The 16499-nt window shown below is 40.7% G+C and overlaps 1 protein-coding gene across 1 annotated transcript in view; it reads right to left on the bottom strand.

The window, feature by feature from the left end:
• Positions 1-12500, bottom strand: part of LOC124788925 (trypsin-1-like) — a 123401-nt gene extending 110901 nt beyond the window's left edge. Inside the window, exon 1 of the mRNA XM_047256208.1 lies at positions 11854-12500. Within this exon, the coding sequence (XP_047112164.1) occupies positions 11854-12500 (647 nt within the window). The remainder of the gene's footprint in view (positions 1-11853) is intronic.
• Positions 12501-16499: the final 3999 nt, after the last annotated feature.

The raw sequence follows: 16499 nt of genomic DNA, 5'->3' as shown, positions 1-16499 counted from the left end.
TTCAGGTCAATAATCCATTTTGCATTTTTTCCAGGAGAAGCTTTTCATCATATTAATATGCTATAGGCACTTAGTTAAGAAACCTGTTCTAATACTTGCATTTTTACCCAGTTGTGTGCATCATTCATGAATGTGATCACATATACTGCACTTAATTTATAACTTTGCTACAGCTGACTCATGATGAATGATGTTATTAATCCTTATTTCCAGCAATAAGTCAAAAGTAAATAATTTTCATGCCCCAGCAATTGACTATCGATCGCTACGAAATGAATTGCTAGCACAAAAAAAAAAAATTATTGCCAGTCCTAACTATTACCAGTATACAACTAAATAATGCTACCAGTTTAAGATATATTTCTAGTCCTAAATATAATGCAAATTTCTCTGATGTATTGATTCCATTATATCTATGTATTATTGGACTACAGACCTTGAGAAATAGTTACAATGTGTTACATTTTAAATATGTCTTATGTCACTTGCATGATATCATATATAAACACTAACAGCTTGATGCTAGACACAATAACGCTTGTTTTGAATGATGACTTCTGAATAATACTGAATGATGTTTTGTAATAATGCATAAATGCTATGCCAATAATTACTGTAATGAGAAGGCTTATGATGCCAATAATTACTGTATTTAGATGACGTATGAATTATGTTCTGTAATAATTACTGTAATGAGATGACATATGCATAAATGCTACGCCAATAATTTCTGTAAATAATATTTTGTTATACTATATAAATGCTATGCCAATGATTACTATAACAAGATGACTTATGCATAAATGGATGCCAATGATTACTGTAATGAGATGACTTATGCACAAATGCTATGCCAATAATTACTGTAAAGAGATGACTTATGAATGAAGTTCTGTAACACTGCATAGATGAATGCAAATAATTACTGTAATGAGATGACTTATGCATAATGCTATGCCAATGATTACTGTAATGAGATGACTTATGCATAAATGCTATGCCAATGATTACTGTAATGAGATGACTTATTAATAATGTTCTGTTACATTCCATAAATGCTCTGCCAATAATTTCTGTAAATAATATTTTGTTATACTCTATAAATGCTAGGCCAATGATTACTGTAATGAGATGAGTTATGCATTAATACTATGCCAATAATTTCTGTAAATAATATTTTGTTCTACTGTATAAATGAATGCCAATAATTACTGTAATGAGATGACTTATGCATAAATGCTATGCCAATAGTTACTGTAATTAGTTGACTTATGAGTTATGTTTTGTAATACTCCATCCATACCACATAAATGTTTAGTAATTAGCTAATGAGTACCAATAATTATTCAAATCGGTTGATACACTAGTGTAATTCTGAATGATGACTAGCATAAGGCCTAATGTCCTTCACCTTCTGACCTAATTACCAGCAATTACTGCAATATCCGTATGTCCTGTCCATCCTCATGATCATGGAGCACTATATTTGGTTTTTGCAATAATTATACGTTGATGTAAGAGTATGAATTCTGCAAGAATGGGGTGTTGACATATCAAGCCGTCCACCACCTTGAACGATGGAGATGTTATTATGGTCCTACTGTTTGGTGTACCTAATGTACTTCCAAAATGATAACATTGAATATTAATACAACATTTCAGTGTCTTGGCTACACTGATAAATACTTCAGGGAAGAGAACTTCAGATTGTCTCACTTGGTGTTGTGCTTTTGTAGAAAGATATGGACTTTCAGTGTAGCTAAGTGCAACCCACTGTGCTACAACCATGATGCTATACTTCCCATTCCTTTCCAAGTTCTTGTAAAATGTTAGGGACTCATACAGTGTGTGTGCACTTTATTTCATTTATCAATGTATTTAATTCTTATAAAATGCTGAAGACTTATACAGTGTGTGTGCACTTCATTTCATTTGTTAACATGATCAGTTCTGCTAAATATGCTAAGGACTTTTACAGTGTGTGTGCACTTTATTTCAGCTCTTAATGTAATCAGTTCATGTTAAAATGTTAAAGAAATATTGAGTGCGTGTGCACTTTGTTTCATTTCTCAATATGTTTAAATTCTTGTAAAATGGTGAGGACTTATACAGTACATGTGCACTTTATGTCATTTGTTAATATATTTTGTACTCATTGCTTGTACATTTTGTCCTTTCTTAATATGTTCTGAACTCAGTGCATGTGCACCCTGTTTCATTTCGTAATATGTTCTGCACTTATCAATAATGTATATACTCTGCGACTGTAGCCTTAGCCTACTAAGTAGATTATAGAAAAATTTGTTGCTGATGGCAAGTCCAATTGACTCACCATCGCTGCCAAATTTTTGCCCCCCCCCTCCCTCCCCCTCCAGTGGAGGGTTATGTAAGAGGTCCATGATTAAGGAATTTGTTGCTAGCACATTCGAGCAGATGTAATTTCGATGGATTGCGCACACGCTGCCTGCGATATGTAAGCTGTAAGAGAATCTCAGACCAGAGAGCAGTTTTGTATGCTGCAGGAACTGTGTGGTAGTAAGAGTAAGTAGCTAGCAGTCGTGTGTGTCGAGTAGACGGGGCCGGTCGTGGGGAGCGATGGCAGAGCCTGAGCATTGTAGTATAAGGTTAAAGCAGCCTCGCGCATATGAAGTATTGTTATATCAAGTACGATGTAAATGTTTCTAAAAGACTCTCTTAATAATAATGTTTGTTATAAAACGTAACTTTTGGCAATCATTCATCTCAATTTAAGGAATTTACTAATTTCTCCAATCCATGGTCATCCCGATTATTGTAGAGAAAAATCAGTTGTTTCTTTCTATACATAACAAATCGTTCGGCCAGTATGGCACTGGGCTGTGCGAGAAAAATTTCTTATAGGAACAGATATATATGCGTTATCCGGCGACCTTATTGAGGTAAGAATTTTCAATTTATACAGAATGATCTTTCAGGGCCATGACGCAGCCCTGCTGACATCCAAAATTTACCAGTTTAAATTCACAGTCAATTATTGAAAGGTTATAAGTGAGCCACAATCTTTTTATTGAGAGATTAGTCACATTTTATTATTGATAGGTTACGCAATTTCTTTATTGGGAGGTTACGCGAAATGTCAATGTTATAGTTATATTTTTTACTGTTGGGAGGTTTCGGAACTTTTCTGTTGGGAGGTTACACTAAATGTGAATATTATTCATATTATTTTTCTGTGGGGAGGTTACACCAGGTACTGCCAAACCGAAGTTCATTTATCCTACATACTTAAATATTTTTAACGCTTCTTAATTGACGATAGCTGTTTAATAAGCTAAGTTTTGTGTGTAATTATTTTTAATTCTTGGCGATGTTCTTTTAACTAATAAATTTTAAATTGTTATTCCACTTGTAACTCATTGGTTAGTAATGACATCATGCCGTCAGAAGAGGGCGGAGCCTCCATTATATGTAGTAAGACGTGCTCTGGTTACTGCAGTAGTGATTCTGCAGCAGAAAGAGGTTCCTACTCAATGGTAATTCATCCTTTCATAGCTTTATAATTTTATGCATTTTCTTTAATGTATGTAGCCCTCTAATTAAAGCTTTGTACACAACTTATAGGTCTGAAGATGACCCCAGTAGTGGTCGAATCCGGTCACCTTGATAAATAAATCGTGATCAAGACTGTTTTTAATAATAAATATTTGTAAGGCATTGATCACTGCCACTCCCATAACGTATTCAAAAGTAATGTAATTATTAATATGGGTCTCAGGGGCTACTGGCTATTTATGTACCAAATTACATAAAGATTAACTGAGATATTGCGGAATGTAATGAATTTCAATATTTCTTGTTCATTATTTGCAAGGCAAAACTGGAGAGAATCTTGTCTGCCGTTAGGCGGTCAAAATGAAACATGCTGAACTCATTCAGTGCTGTGAACTTTGGTAACTGAAATTAATTTTAACTTCAAAATTAATGAAAGATGAGAAGTCTCTCGCATTTACATTTAATATTATGACTTGAAATTTTAATTAAGTAATACAATCAGCGTAATGGCCGACTAAATCCTGTTAGGGGAGATGAACTCCCTGCACTACGAAGTTCTGTAAAAATTTTGTTAATTGTAATTAATGCTTGCAATCATGAGAGGTGACAACTAAGTCAATAACACATTCTTACTAATAACAATTTCTATTATATTTTTCAAACATTCAGATAAAACTTACGTTAATTATCAGACAGCACTACAATGGCGGCCTACCGCTAGACGAAACAGAAACAGGAGAAATAGTTCAATCAAAGCATTGTCTCTGATCCTCATGGCCTATGGTACACAGAAATTATACCAAAAAATTGTATTTTGTTAATTACATCGATATTTGCGTTTTGATAAAAATAACTTCCGTTCTTTACCATTTGTTATACATAGCGAACACGTGCACAGCCTTGAAATAATTAATAATTCACACGTGTCACAACAAAAGCTTCTTTCCCCTTTCTGCAAATGTCCATTTATGTGACGTACCGTCACAGACCGCAATCACTAATTAGTTATTATAAAATATTACTATTGGTCAGTGCTACGTAAGAATTAATGTGTACATCTAAGATGAAATATCGAAGGTGTTAAAGGACTTTATTTAAAGAAACAGTCAGCAAGATAGAAAATTGAAATTGTATGGAGCCTTTTGTTAGCAATACTGATTAAGGTAGTTAAATTGGTTATTGTGCTCTCAAATGCTGTACTGCCTGCATATTCGTTAAAGTATTTCCATGCTATCCATCTCCTATTAATGGCAACAGAAGTAACGGTGTTTTTATAGTTTTCATACAGCTACCAGGGACCGACTGCATGTCGGCAAAAGTCGTAGTTAAGGCAGAAGGCGCATTGCCATTTACCTAGTTTGTGATTTAAATCCAATTTCATTTGACGTGTGGTGTAGTATAGGAAAGATAATTTCCAGCTCTGTCTGGTCCCTTAGGTTTCCCTGTTCGTAGTTGCTATGTTTCATATCCAGTCGTGATCGAACATGAGCACGACACAAATAAATTATGTGGCAATGCGAACTCTGTTCTTAATCTTGCGAACGCTACGCCTTCTGCAAACGATTTCAAGTGACATATAAACTATCACATACTGTACTTAAGTTTTTGAAAAGTCTTTGCTCTTCCCGCCAAGAGGTGGTGCAAAACTGACAACAGATTTCAGAATCTTCACAAGAGAATAGTAATTTAATCAAAATCTTAGTATTTTTCCTTAAAAAAAACACCACACTTGGCGCCCGAATAGGGACTTGACTGAAATCACGAAAATCAGTCCTCTTGTGTTGGCTCCTAATATAGATGTATCTAACACCATATTTATTTTTCATGTGTACGACCTTAAAAAATTGAGGACGAAAATTTCAGACAGCGAAGAGATCCGACGGCGGAAAACGGAGAAATTTTGTATCCATTTGCGGACTTTCAAGACATCAAACGTAAGTTACGAAAAAATATTCATATGCAGTAGCGACGCTTTAGTAGTACAGTTGTGTTTCGAGCTACATTACCATTCTTCCTTTTATTTCCATCTGCACGTTTAAAAAATCGGTTTAAAATTATTTTAATAGTAAAAATTTAGTAGGATTTGCAACGTAGTGTCTAAATCCTATTGTAGAGTCTTGATTTCAATGTGTGAATATGGCGTCATGTCACATATAAAATGCTAGCGCTGTGTGCTAATTCAGTTGTTTAGTGTGCCCGTCTTCCATCTTGTCTTCTTCGCTTCAGTTCACAGTCGTTTGTTAGGCGAGTGCAACAGGACAAACAGCACGTGACCTGCGGTCACAACCAAAGAACAGACGAACCGCGTTGCAGACCACGTGCAGCTGACGTAATACTGTTGACAAACAGACACCGCGAGATGGTGGAGGCTAAGCAGAAATCAATCCCGACAGCAGGTGATGGTGACGAGGTGAACATCACTCAATATTCGTTGCGCGCACGTGCAATTAGCATGTGAATGGAGCGGAGGCTAACGCCGGTTATGATTGACACAGACCAAACAATTCAAACGACTCCCGTGGGTAGCAACCCAACTGTAGATACGAATGCAACGCTCCTTCAAATCCAAACTTGGATGGCAAGTAATGGGAGGTGAAAGAAACAATTTGATAGGGTAAATGAAAAATTTGAAGTGATAAATGGAAAATTTGACACAGTAAAAACTGAAATAACTACCGACTTGAAAACTGATCTGAATACCCATTTGGGCGAGAGATCCGTAAACAGGTTGAGGCTGCGATCCAGCAGGTATTTAGTAAAGTTGATGAAGCAGTAGGAGCTGCCATGGGTTAAACAAATGCCACGGTAGAAGCATACCACAGCGAAACTGTAGCATTAAAGGGTCATTGTGAAACCATGTCAAAGGAGGTCAGCGCCGTGAAACTGGTTGTCACTAATATGGGAAAGGAGATAGATGATTTGACGAAACAAGTAGCATCACTTGACATAGAGGAGCAGGAAAAATTATGGTAAAGGCTCACGCCGAAGCGTTATTCGACCACTACAAGGAGTGGAGAAAAACCAAAGACTATCTGATAGAAAAAAAGGTAAAGACAGAACTGAAGGAAACAGTGACGGAAGTTACTTATGATCTTTTGGCGGAACCAGGAAAATCGGGAGACACCGAGTTATCTGAGCTAGGACAGATAAGGCAAACTCTGGCACAAGACCTTTCTCAATGGAAGCAGCAGGTCATTGAAGAGGTGCAGACACTAAAGAACAAAGAGGAAAGTCCCTCACATCCAATGGGTAACGAATGGAATCACTCCCCATACCCAAATGGCAATAGGCAAATTCATTACAGCACTCCACTTGATCACACGTCATACCACAGTCCGACAGACACAGTGCATAACCACACTGAAGTGAACAGCCCACCAACACTCATAACCCAAATGCAGGAAGAAAGTGTATTGAAACACAAAACGTTTCCAACCTTTCACCCGCAAAGACATGACATACATCCGATCCTATTTTTGCGAAACTTCTCTGGAGTATTTCCGAACAGTTGGACAGACAAGCAAAGAATAGAGTTTGTAACGGGGTATATAACAGGAGATGCCCCCTTATGGGGAATGGGAATGACAGACAAGTGCAGGACGTATATTGAGTTCGAGAGGATGTTTCTGAACAAATTTTGGAGTGATGGTGTTCAGCAGACCTGAAGAAAAGAAGTGTTCAATACTGAAATGTTCAATTGGAAACGCGGCAGTCTCAGAAGATATTTCGGAAAATAACTAGCAACTATTTAATTCTGGGATTCGCCAATTACAAATAAAGACGCGATCATGATTTTGAAAACTTAATTGCCCATCTCTATAAGGGAGAAATTAATTAATGTTTCCGAGGACGATACCGATGCATTTCTTTCTATATTGGACGTACTGGATTTGATTCGCGAAGACGCGGTAGCAAATGTTGGTAGTGCTCCAAATGAAGTGAGCAGGCGAAACAGTGGAGCAGGGCCGCCGCAAGCCTAAGTGCCGCCCCGTGCGAGCTGCTAAATTGCCGCCTCACCCCCTCCCGCCCCCCTTGTTTTTTTTCCGAAACGTTTGTGGAATTTAACTTAAATAAATCTGTAGGAAATGTCAGCAATCAATCGCAATTTTTGTTTTTGATTTTCAGATCTACCTAGGTTTCGGCCACTGAGTGGCCAGTCTCAAAGCTTTTAATATGTGCTTACATCGAAACCGTCATGTTGACAGTTACGTTCAGTATGACAGTATAGATGTAAACATAACTCAAAGCATTGAGAATAGCCACACTGTGCCCGAGATCTATGTAGATCTGGAAAATAAAAACAACAATTGCGACTGATTGGTGACATTCTCTACAGATTTGAAAAAAAAGTCACTGGCCACCAGCTCAAAAATGGAGTCAAACCTGACTGAAGAAATCTAGCTAATTTTAATAAGCCTTGTGAATTTACAAAAATCTTCAAATGTGTGTGTAATCCTATGGGACTTAACTGCTAAGGTCATCAGTCCCTAAGCTTACACACTACTTAACCTAAACTATCCTAAGGACAAACACACACACCCATGCCTCAGTGAGGACTCGAATCTCCGCTGGGACCAGCCGCACAGCCAATGACTGCAGCGCCTTAGACCACTCGACTAATCCTGCGCAGCATGAACCTACAGTTACCGTAAATAAACATTTTTCAATGGTTGTGAACAGCTAATGTATTCAACGGAAAACAAAATATATTTACAATTTAACGATAATTTGGTTTGAAGAATAATATCTACAACAACTATTTAATGTTGAACAGAATATGAAACAACACAGTAAATAACCAAGACACTGATCATAATATAAAAATTTAAGAAAATACTAGACAAATTGAACCTTCCTGGCTTTTGCTTGTGCAAACTCTTTCACACGATCTGTGTAATTTAAGTCCTCTACAAGCTCGTGCTCAATCGATATTGTTCCAACATCATTGAAACAAGTTTGGCTCGCCGTTGATCGGAGGCATGTGTTTATCAATTTCAGTTTTGAGAAACTCCTCTCTCTACTCACAAGTGTCACTGGGAGTGTTAGGAGAATTCTCAGGGCAATGTTAACATTAGGGCAAAAATTATGTCTTGCTATAAACCTCAGAGTCTCTTTTGGACCTATTCCAGGTTTCAACAATGTTGAAAGCACTTTTAGATCTTTCCTCAACTCCAGTGCATCAATGTCGCTTGACTCATGATCTTGCAAATGAGTGCGAGGTTTCTACGCTTTCTGTCCAGTTTGTCAGGAGGTGCATTCTTCAGCTCGCCGATGTCGTAGAGAAAATAAAAATAATCACAATGAGAGTTCAGTTGATTGAATCTCTCATCCAAAGATGTGGTTGCTATATCTAAAAGAAAATAGTAGAATTCAAGCTTGTTACGTTTTGTTGGGTCATCTATTGTCTCATCCCTTCCTTCATAGGTAAAGTGTATTGGCTTCGTACTTCGTCGCCGGGAAATACTGATCTGTGGTAACGTTAGATCTTCTAGGTCTAATTCTGTAGTCAATTCTTTGGAATACGTCAAGAAATACACAAATTTTCTTCTGTTCTGCAGGTCTCAAAATATGCTTTCGTTTTTTTCAAGCATTTCCACGTCCTCAGAAACATTTATGTCAGTGGTCTGGAGGGTCTTACTGACTACACTGATGTGAAGCAGAATGTCGTAGCAGATTACCAGAGAAGTGAGGAAGTTGTAATTTTTTATTTGATTCGCAAGTGACGTTGCTTCGTGAGCGGACATGCCATAGAATTCTTCTGATATCTGAACCAGTGCATCATAAACGCCTTCAATTTGAAACCTCAGGGGAGTAAGTGCATCGATGCGACTTTCCCACCTAGTATCGCTCAGTGGCTTCAGCGACAGGTTAGGCCGATATTTCTTCAAGATATCCCAACGTCGAACGGAGGACGAGAAGAAGTCATACAAGTTTTTCACTGTCGAAAACATGAAAACAGTATATTTAGAAGACATAACAGCATCGTTTACAATAAGATTCAATGCGTGACTGCTACATGGTACATAAAATGCTCTCTTTTTCATATCTGAAATTCTTTTCTGGAGACCAGACCTTTTTCCTTTCACGTTTGCTCCATTGTCGTATCCTTGGCCTCTCATATTACACAATAGGATTTTTTTATCTTCCAAGAACTTGAGCACTACCTGCGTCAAAGTGGAGCTTGAATGAATCTGGCACTGGAAGAAATCCCAGGAAATGCTCCCGAATTCGGACATCGTATAAACCGTCGAGTCTTGTCTCGTTTGACGAAACGTACCACAACTGTCATCTGCTCAACTTTTGAAATATATAATGTGCAGTCCAGAATTATACTGTAATACTTCACAGATTTTATCATTAATAGAATGTTGTTGGTTATACACTCCTGGAAATTGAAATAAGAACACCGTGAATTCATTGTCCCAGGAAGGGGAAACTTTATTGACACATTCCTGGGGTCAGATACATCACATGATCACACTGACAGAACCACAGGCACATAGACACAGGCAACAGAGCATGCACAATGTCGGCACTAGTACAGTGTATATCCACCTTTCGCAGCAATGCAGGCTGCTATTCTCCCATGGAGACGATCGTAGAGATGCTGGATGTAGTCCTGTGGAACGGCTTGCCATGCCATTTCCACCTGGCGCCTCAGTTGGACCAGCGTTCGTGCTGGACGTGCAGACCGCGTGAGACGACGCTTCATCCGGTCCCAAACATGCTCAATGGGGGACAGATCCGGAGATCTTGCTGGCCAGGGTAGTTGACTTACACCTTCTAGAGCACGTTGGGTGGCACGGGATACATGCGGACGTGCATTGTCCTGTTGGAACAGCAAGTTCCCTTGCCGGTCTAGGAATGGTAGAACGATGGGTTCGATGACGGTTTGGAAGTACTGTGCACTATTCAGTGTCCCCTCGACGATCACCAGTGGTGTACGGCCAGTGTAGGAGATCGCTCCCCACACCATGGTGCCGGGTGTTGGCCCTGTGTGCCTCGGTCGTATGCAGTCCTGATTGTGGCGCTCACCTGCACGGCGCCAAACACGCATACGACCTTCATTGGCACCAAGGCAGAAGCGACTCTCATCGCTGAAGACGACACGTCTCCATTCGTCCCTCCATTCACGCCTGTCGCGACGCCACTGGAGGCGGGCTGCACGATGTTGGAGCGTGAGCGGAAGACGGCCTAACGGTGTGCGGGACCGTAGCCCAGCTTCATGGAGACGGTTGCGAATGGTCCTCGCCGATACCCCAGGAGCAACAGTGTCCCTAATTTGCTGGGAAGTGGCGGTGCGGTCCCCTACGGCACTGCGTAGGATCCTACGGTCTTGGCGTGCATCCGTGCGTCGCTGCGGTCCGGTCCCAGGTCGACGGGCACGTGCACCTTCCGCCGACCACTGGCGACAACATCGATGTACTGTGGAGACCTCACGCCCCACGTGTTGAGCAATTCGGCGGTACGTCCACCCGGCCTCCCGCATGCCCACTATACGCCCTCGCTCAAAGTCCGTCAACTGCACATACGGTTCACGTCCACGCTGTCGCGGCATGCTACCAGTGTTAAAGACTGCTATGGAGCTCCGTATGCCACGGCAAACTGGCAGACACTGACGGCGGCGGTGCACAAATGCTGCGCAGCTAGCGCCATTCGACGGCCAACACCGCGGTTCCTGGTGTGTCCGCTGTGCCGTGCGTGTGATCATTGCTTGTACAGCCCTCTCGCAGTGTCCGGAGCAAGTATGGTGGGTCTGACACACCGGTGTCAATGTGTTCTTTTTTCCATTTCCAGGAGTGTAGATGATCCAATAAGATGAATTACTTCATTCTGTGTTTCTTTTCCAAGATAATGATGACCCTTGTTCTCACCTTGCTTTGTTATGTACAGTTGGTCCATCATCACAGTGTCGAACTTTCCGAATAATTCAACGAGTTTCAAGAAGTTTCCTTTTTCAGGCTGAAAGGGAGTATCCGTAGAAAGAGAGTGTCTGTACTTCTTCTCAAAGGAAGACATTGCCGACCAAGGAAATGAATTATTGCTATTAAGCGGTCAAGAACATTTTTCCAATGTTCGCTTTCAGTATTCAGATGCCTTTGATGATGGGCGTCGACAGTTCTTGACTTTTTCAGTTCCTCGGAAAACACGATCCACTTTTTATGCGAATTCAAATGCTCGGTAGACTTCCCGTGACTTTTGAGATACGAAGCAAGGTGTCGCCAGTCGCTTATACCGTTCTTTGCAAATTTTACTGCAGATGACGAAAAAAGTTTGCAACAAAAGCAGAACACAGCATCCATGCTCTTTGAGTTCACCAACCAATGTCTATCTGCTTCTTCTAAATTCTTGAAAGAGTAGCTGCAGTGCACATGGCTGAAACGCCGGTTGTCCGATTTTTTAGGACATTCTCTAGCTTCCTTAAAGGGCTCGGGAGGACCTCGCATGACCAAAGTCGTTCTAATGTAGTCGATAATAATTTCCGGCCATCTTCCGGAATCTGAGTCAATTGTGTCTTCTAGTTTACGCTCGCATTCAATCCCTTCTCCAGTGGTGAATACCTCGGCTGATGTTCCTCCGGTATTTTCCGAATCGGGTCGCTTAATTTCAGTTGTGCCTGATGTTTCAATCTCGGAGCTTTCGTTACAAAGCAGGTCCTGAGTCCAGACGAGGTCTGTTGAACATTTTGTGGATGGTCCACCGTCAGCATTGTTACTGTATGCGCTGGTCGCAGTACTGTGTTCGTCAACTCTCTGGTCATGTCCTGAAGATAAATATGTAGCTGCAGTAGCTCCACTAGTTTCTGTACTTTCAGGACCTGTTTTTCCACCCTTGCCGCTGCTAGGTCGTTGTCTCTTTGGCTTGAAATATCGTTGTAGTGCATCCTTTTGCTTCTTATCGTCAGCTTCCTTCGGCGCCCGTCGTTTCCTATATTCACTGCCAGACACTGTTTTTCCACCGTCGGACATGATTCGATCCAGCCTGTAAAGAACGATTACGTGAAACTAACTGTTAATGTCAGTGCACCAACTTTATTTGCAACATATTTCGCAGACAACTTCCTGATATTCCACTGCACGTAAACGGAAAATTATGTTACTGTAGGATACACTGTTCAGGAGATGAAGTCATAAGAATTGATCCGCGTGAAATTGAATTTCAGGCCGAATTTCACTACAGACGCAGGTGAAATGGTCAAAGAGTGGGGCGGAAGACAATGGAGAGAGGAAGAATAAGGAGATGGAGTAACATAATAATGCAATAAATACACACACGGGCCTCGACGGGTACTAATGCTAGTCGAAATATATTAACTCACTGCACTGCGGTTGTTCATTTCAAAGAACTGACACTCGACATCTGTCGTAATTTCCATATCTCACTTCTTTCGTGTCTGATTATGGAATAAGGGGTAACAAATTAGTCATCGCCGTAATCACATCACTTTTCTTCGCTTTATTTTTGTTCTAGCTATTGCGCTACCGCTATGGTCACAGGTTCGAAACCTGCCTCGGGCATGGATGTGTGTGATGTCCTTAGGTTAGATAGGTTTAAGTAGTTCTACATTCTAGGGGACTGATGACATCAGCAGTTAAGTCTCATAGTGCTCAGAGCCATTTGAGCCATTTTGAGTCTAGCTACATATCGTAAGAAAATTAAATTTTCCTATTCTGCAATCTTGAAGGAGAAAAATTCTAACTTATGAGTAACATGCATGCGCAGTACTAATTGTACGTTATATGAAAAGCACTTACCTATTACATCCCAAGTGGCAACATATTCGGACGCACTAATTCTTCTGTTCTTACGAAACGCAGTGGAAGTGCTTCTGACCAATCTTGACTCCCTCAACCAACTACCGAAACGAATTCTATAGATTTCGTTGTAGAGAACGCAACAATACCAATTGCCTGGAAGGTCAAAGTGGTGACGCGGCAGTGCCAGGAACTAGGTCACATGAGGAGGTACAGCGAGGCTATTGTTAAACTAGCTTCCAAGAAGAAGACGCAAGAAGCTCACAATAAGTATGTGACCAATGATATGATTAAATGTATTATCATGCAGAAATCACTATGGCATTACGAACAATAGAAAGAAATACGAACTTTCCGAAAAAAGCACAACTTCTGTCAAACAGAAATAAGCCTCAAAGCTAGCACGAAAACCCTTAGAAGCAATGTCTGTTTATGGATTTTAGTTTTAGGAGGTGTCAAAATTATCGTTTTGTTTTGTGCGGACGAGCCGGCATTGTTGCTAAAAGACCATACTTTCTCAGGTTTTCATCACAATCAAAGCGACCAGTAGTTTACAAAGATGAAACATGGATTCACACGCAATATACAGCAAATAAATGTTGGCAAAGTGATAAGTGTGAGGATAGTATTGTCAAACAGAGGTGCTGGTCAGAGTTTAATTGTTGTTCATGCAAGCGGAGACAGGTGTTTCATGGCTCAAAAACCAAAACGTCCGACTATCACTCAGAAAAGGATAGCAAAAATTTTCAAAACTTTGACGAAACCCAACTTATACCAGGTTTATTAGCAATGTGTTTATCCCTTGTAATTACTCGCAGCGTATTTACCCATTCAGAATACTTCTAGTCATTGTAGGTGTTGGACATGTTTGACTGTAGTAATTTTAAACTATTTTTTTCCATAATGCGGGAAGAATAAAACGCTCAGAAACTGCCATTGAAGTGCTTAGCAAAATTGCTTCAGGCTTAACATGTAACCGCATTATCAAGTATTACATTCGAATTTCCAAATTAGATTTCGTCTTCTGCAAAATTAGTTGTGAGTAAACGCACAGCGTGTAACAGGCTCGCAACGCTCCACTCATAAGAATACTGGCGTGTACGCCAGACTGCTTCCACCTCTCTGTTCCTCCGGCGTAAACACGACGGTGATGCCACAGTGGCGAGGAAGAAATTAGTACTCCTCCCTCCCCTTGTTCAACAGGGGCGGCCGGCAGGTAGTCGAGGCGCCATGCTACAATTCTCGAAGCCGCTCCCTCCGAGATTTCGAAGTTTGGTTTCGAATCCCCTCCTGGACATGAATGATGAATGTTGAGTTTCTCCTTAAAAAAAAAAAAAAAAAAAAAAAAAAAGAGAGAGAGAGAGAGAGAGAGAAGGATGGCAGATTTGCCGCCCCTCTGAAACTGCCGCCCCGTGCAGCCGCACGTTTCGCACGTGTCTTGCGCCGGCCCTGCAGTGGAGGTTACGCGGTCAACAATTGCAATGAGGGAAGAGCGCGCGGTAGCGACGTTTGCTGCTAATCGTCCGGCGGCTACAAGAATCAACAGGTGTCGTACGGAAATGGACAATTTCGACCTGAGGACAATAATAAACAACGGTACAATCCAATGGATAATACATCACGGCCACAGTACGGAAACTCAACACACGATTATCCACAAAATCAGTACGGAAACAAACCCCCACAGCAGGGAAATTATCAGAGCGCACCAGCCTTTAACAGGACGCGTGAGTGGAAATCAAATAAATGCCATCGGACGAGTGGAGAACAACATCACTTTGCTAATAATGACAACACAATACACTACATGACCCAGAACACATTCCGACCTCCGACAAATATAAATTTTTCCGGCCACTCAAACGATTATGCAGGAAATCCGAAGCCAAAACGGCAAAAGACTGCACAAATCTATTGTGCGCAAAGTGGATCGTACACGGGACAAGATCCTTGTCCACCACCCTTCGTGCCACAGTCACAACACCAACACGAAACGGAGGAGACGTTAAGGGCGATATCCGATAGGGAGAACCACCACAATCAGGAAAACTAGAAACAGCATTTTTTAGCCTCCACAAGAATGCTGCAGAACTCATTTCAATTAGATGCAATACGATACGACAAAGGCACCGACTTACGTGATGACTTATTGCAAGAGACTGACAATAAGGACAATGACGACATATGGGACGAACAAGTTCAGGCCTCTACCAAGATTTCAATAGTCAACATGCCCATCATCGCTATTATTGATAAGGGAGCCGATATTAATATTTTATGTTTGTTTAAGCAAATTTCTTCAGCGAGTAAAGTTTTATCGCTCCCTAGACAAGGCTGTACAGTGTCTGGAGCCTGTGACACAGTGTGTAATCTTGCAAGCGCAACTTCAAGTAAATATTGATTTCATTTCTATTATGTGCAATTTTCTTGTAGTAAAGAACCTATCGGTACTCCTTGGAATGGAGTATCTCAGACGGACAAAAGCAAAAATTGATATTGAAAATGGGACTTGTAGATTAACGGTGAACCAGCAGGAGGTAACAATAACATAGTTACACAGAAAAGTGAAACCAGTGATTAACAAATGTCAATTTAAGGTGTGGTACTTCACTGACAGACAAAGTTACGGACTGGTAGACGACGAAACAAATCTTGTAGATACTTGTGAAGACAGATATGTTGACTTACTACCTGACAAGACTGACTTAAATTACAAAGCTTTTGGAGCGACTGGTTTGACTAAGGATCAAAGGAGTGAACTTTTTGACTTGCTAGTTAGTCATGTGCCGATATTCTCCAACAAACCCGGAGTAATAAAGGGATATGAGTATCGTATAGACGTGCTTCCCCATAAGACCTACTGCAGAACGAGTTACGCAGTTCCCCAATCACGACGTGAAGCTGTCAAACGTGAGATTAGGAACTGAACCATCACTTTCTCCGTATTTGAGCCCCTTGTTATCAGTTTTAAAATCTGATGGAAGTGTGATTAGTTTTAGACGCAAGGCTGATAAACAAAATAATAGTACCGATTCGAACGAGACCCGAAGCCCTGGAAGAACACTTCCAGAAGTTTAATGGAGTTAAATTCCTCAGCGCAATTGGCTTAAGAACATTTACTGGCAGGCGAGATTAGCGCCTGAGTCAAGAAAATATACAGCATTCATATCTGCAGGCCAATCTTATTACTTTACAGTCATGCCCTTTGGACTG

The sequence above is a fragment of the Schistocerca piceifrons genome, chromosome 3, assembly GCF_021461385.2.
Source record: "Schistocerca piceifrons isolate TAMUIC-IGC-003096 chromosome 3, iqSchPice1.1, whole genome shotgun sequence".
In the NCBI taxonomy this organism is placed as follows: Eukaryota; Metazoa; Arthropoda; class Insecta; order Orthoptera; family Acrididae; genus Schistocerca; species Schistocerca piceifrons.
Note: the sequence above shows the minus strand (reverse complement) of the source record. Positions and strands in the feature narration are given on the sequence as shown.